Source organism: Myotis davidii, unplaced genomic scaffold (genome assembly GCF_000327345.1).
Source record: "Myotis davidii unplaced genomic scaffold, ASM32734v1 C62345217, whole genome shotgun sequence".
In the NCBI taxonomy this organism is placed as follows: Eukaryota; Metazoa; Chordata; class Mammalia; order Chiroptera; family Vespertilionidae; genus Myotis; species Myotis davidii.
The window spans coordinates 1-445 of record NW_006343329.1 but is presented as its reverse complement, the minus strand read 5'-3'; the positions used below and the strand labels follow the sequence as shown (position 1 = coordinate 445).

At 55.1% G+C, this 445-nt stretch overlaps 1 protein-coding gene across 1 annotated transcript; it reads left to right on the top strand.

The window, feature by feature from the left end:
* Nucleotides 1-28: 28 nt before the first annotated feature.
* On the top strand, nucleotides 29-442 carry LOC102767461 (tumor protein p53-inducible nuclear protein 1-like; the record flags this gene model as incomplete). The annotated part of the gene is made up of 1 exon (XM_006777449.2): nucleotides 29-442. A coding segment is annotated over one exon (414 nt), but the record flags the coding sequence as incomplete, so codon positions are not given.
* Between the last annotated feature and the right edge of the window lie 3 nt (nucleotides 443-445).

Here is a 445-nt window from a genome sequence, read left to right as displayed (position 1 = left end):
GCTCTCCTTTTTCTGTTCTCTGACGTGATATCGTTGTGACACTCATCCTCCTGTGGGATTTCCACGGCACGTGGATTCCGGTCTAGACACTTGCACTGGGTTGTCGGCTGCAGAAGACGAGGATGAGGACATCATTGAAGAGTCACCTCCCGAACATCCTTCAGTCTTTTCCTGTCTACCTGCATCTCTTGAGTGCTTGGCTGATACAAGTGATTCCTGCTTCCTCCAGTTTGAGCCCTGTCCGCTGGAAGAGAGCTGGTTCATCACCCCTCCACCGTGTTTCACCGCCGGAGGATTGACCACTCTCAAGGTGGAAACCAGCCCGATGGAGAACCTGCTCATCGAACACCCCAGCATGTCTGTGTACGCAGTGCATAACTCCTGCCCTGGTCTCCACGAGGCCAGCTGTGGGGCTGACGAACTTCACAACACCAGCGGCCCCAGG